Source organism: Fulmarus glacialis, unplaced genomic scaffold, assembly GCF_000690835.1.
Source record: "Fulmarus glacialis isolate BGI_N327 unplaced genomic scaffold, ASM69083v1 scaffold40905, whole genome shotgun sequence".
Taxonomy (NCBI): Eukaryota; Metazoa; Chordata; class Aves; order Procellariiformes; family Procellariidae; genus Fulmarus; species Fulmarus glacialis.
In genome coordinates this window covers 365-658 of record NW_009213092.1, presented here as the reverse complement: position 1 = coordinate 658, position 294 = coordinate 365, and the positions used below count along the sequence as shown (strand labels likewise).

Sequence of the window (294 nt, the reverse complement as noted above, 5' to 3'; positions counted from 1 at the left end):
GTGGACCAGGATGTCCAACCCGCCCGCTACCACGTGGCCTTCGGGCCGGTGGTGGACGGTGACGTGGTGCCCGATGACCCCGAGATCCTGATGCAACAAGGCGAGTTCCTCAACTACGACATCCTCATCGGCGTCAACCAGGGCGAGGGGTTGAAGTTCGTGGAGGACTCGCTGGAGAGCGAGGACGGCATCTCCGCCTCCTACTTTGACTTCACCGTCTCCAACTTCGTGGACAACCTCTACGGTTATCCCGAGGGGAAGGATATCCTACGGGAGACCATCAAGTTCATGTAC

At 59.5% G+C, this 294-nt stretch overlaps 1 protein-coding gene across 1 annotated transcript in view; it reads left to right on the top strand.

The window, feature by feature from the left end:
• Window positions 1-294, top strand: part of LOC104077020 (neuroligin-2-like) — a gene marked incomplete at its 3' end in the record, with an annotated part of 1,281 nt that overhangs the window by 656 nt on the left and 331 nt on the right. Inside the window, exon 4 of the mRNA XM_009578080.1 lies at window positions 2-290. Within this exon, the coding sequence (XP_009576375.1) occupies window positions 2-290 (289 nt within the window). The remainder of the gene's footprint in view (window position 1; window positions 291-294) is intronic.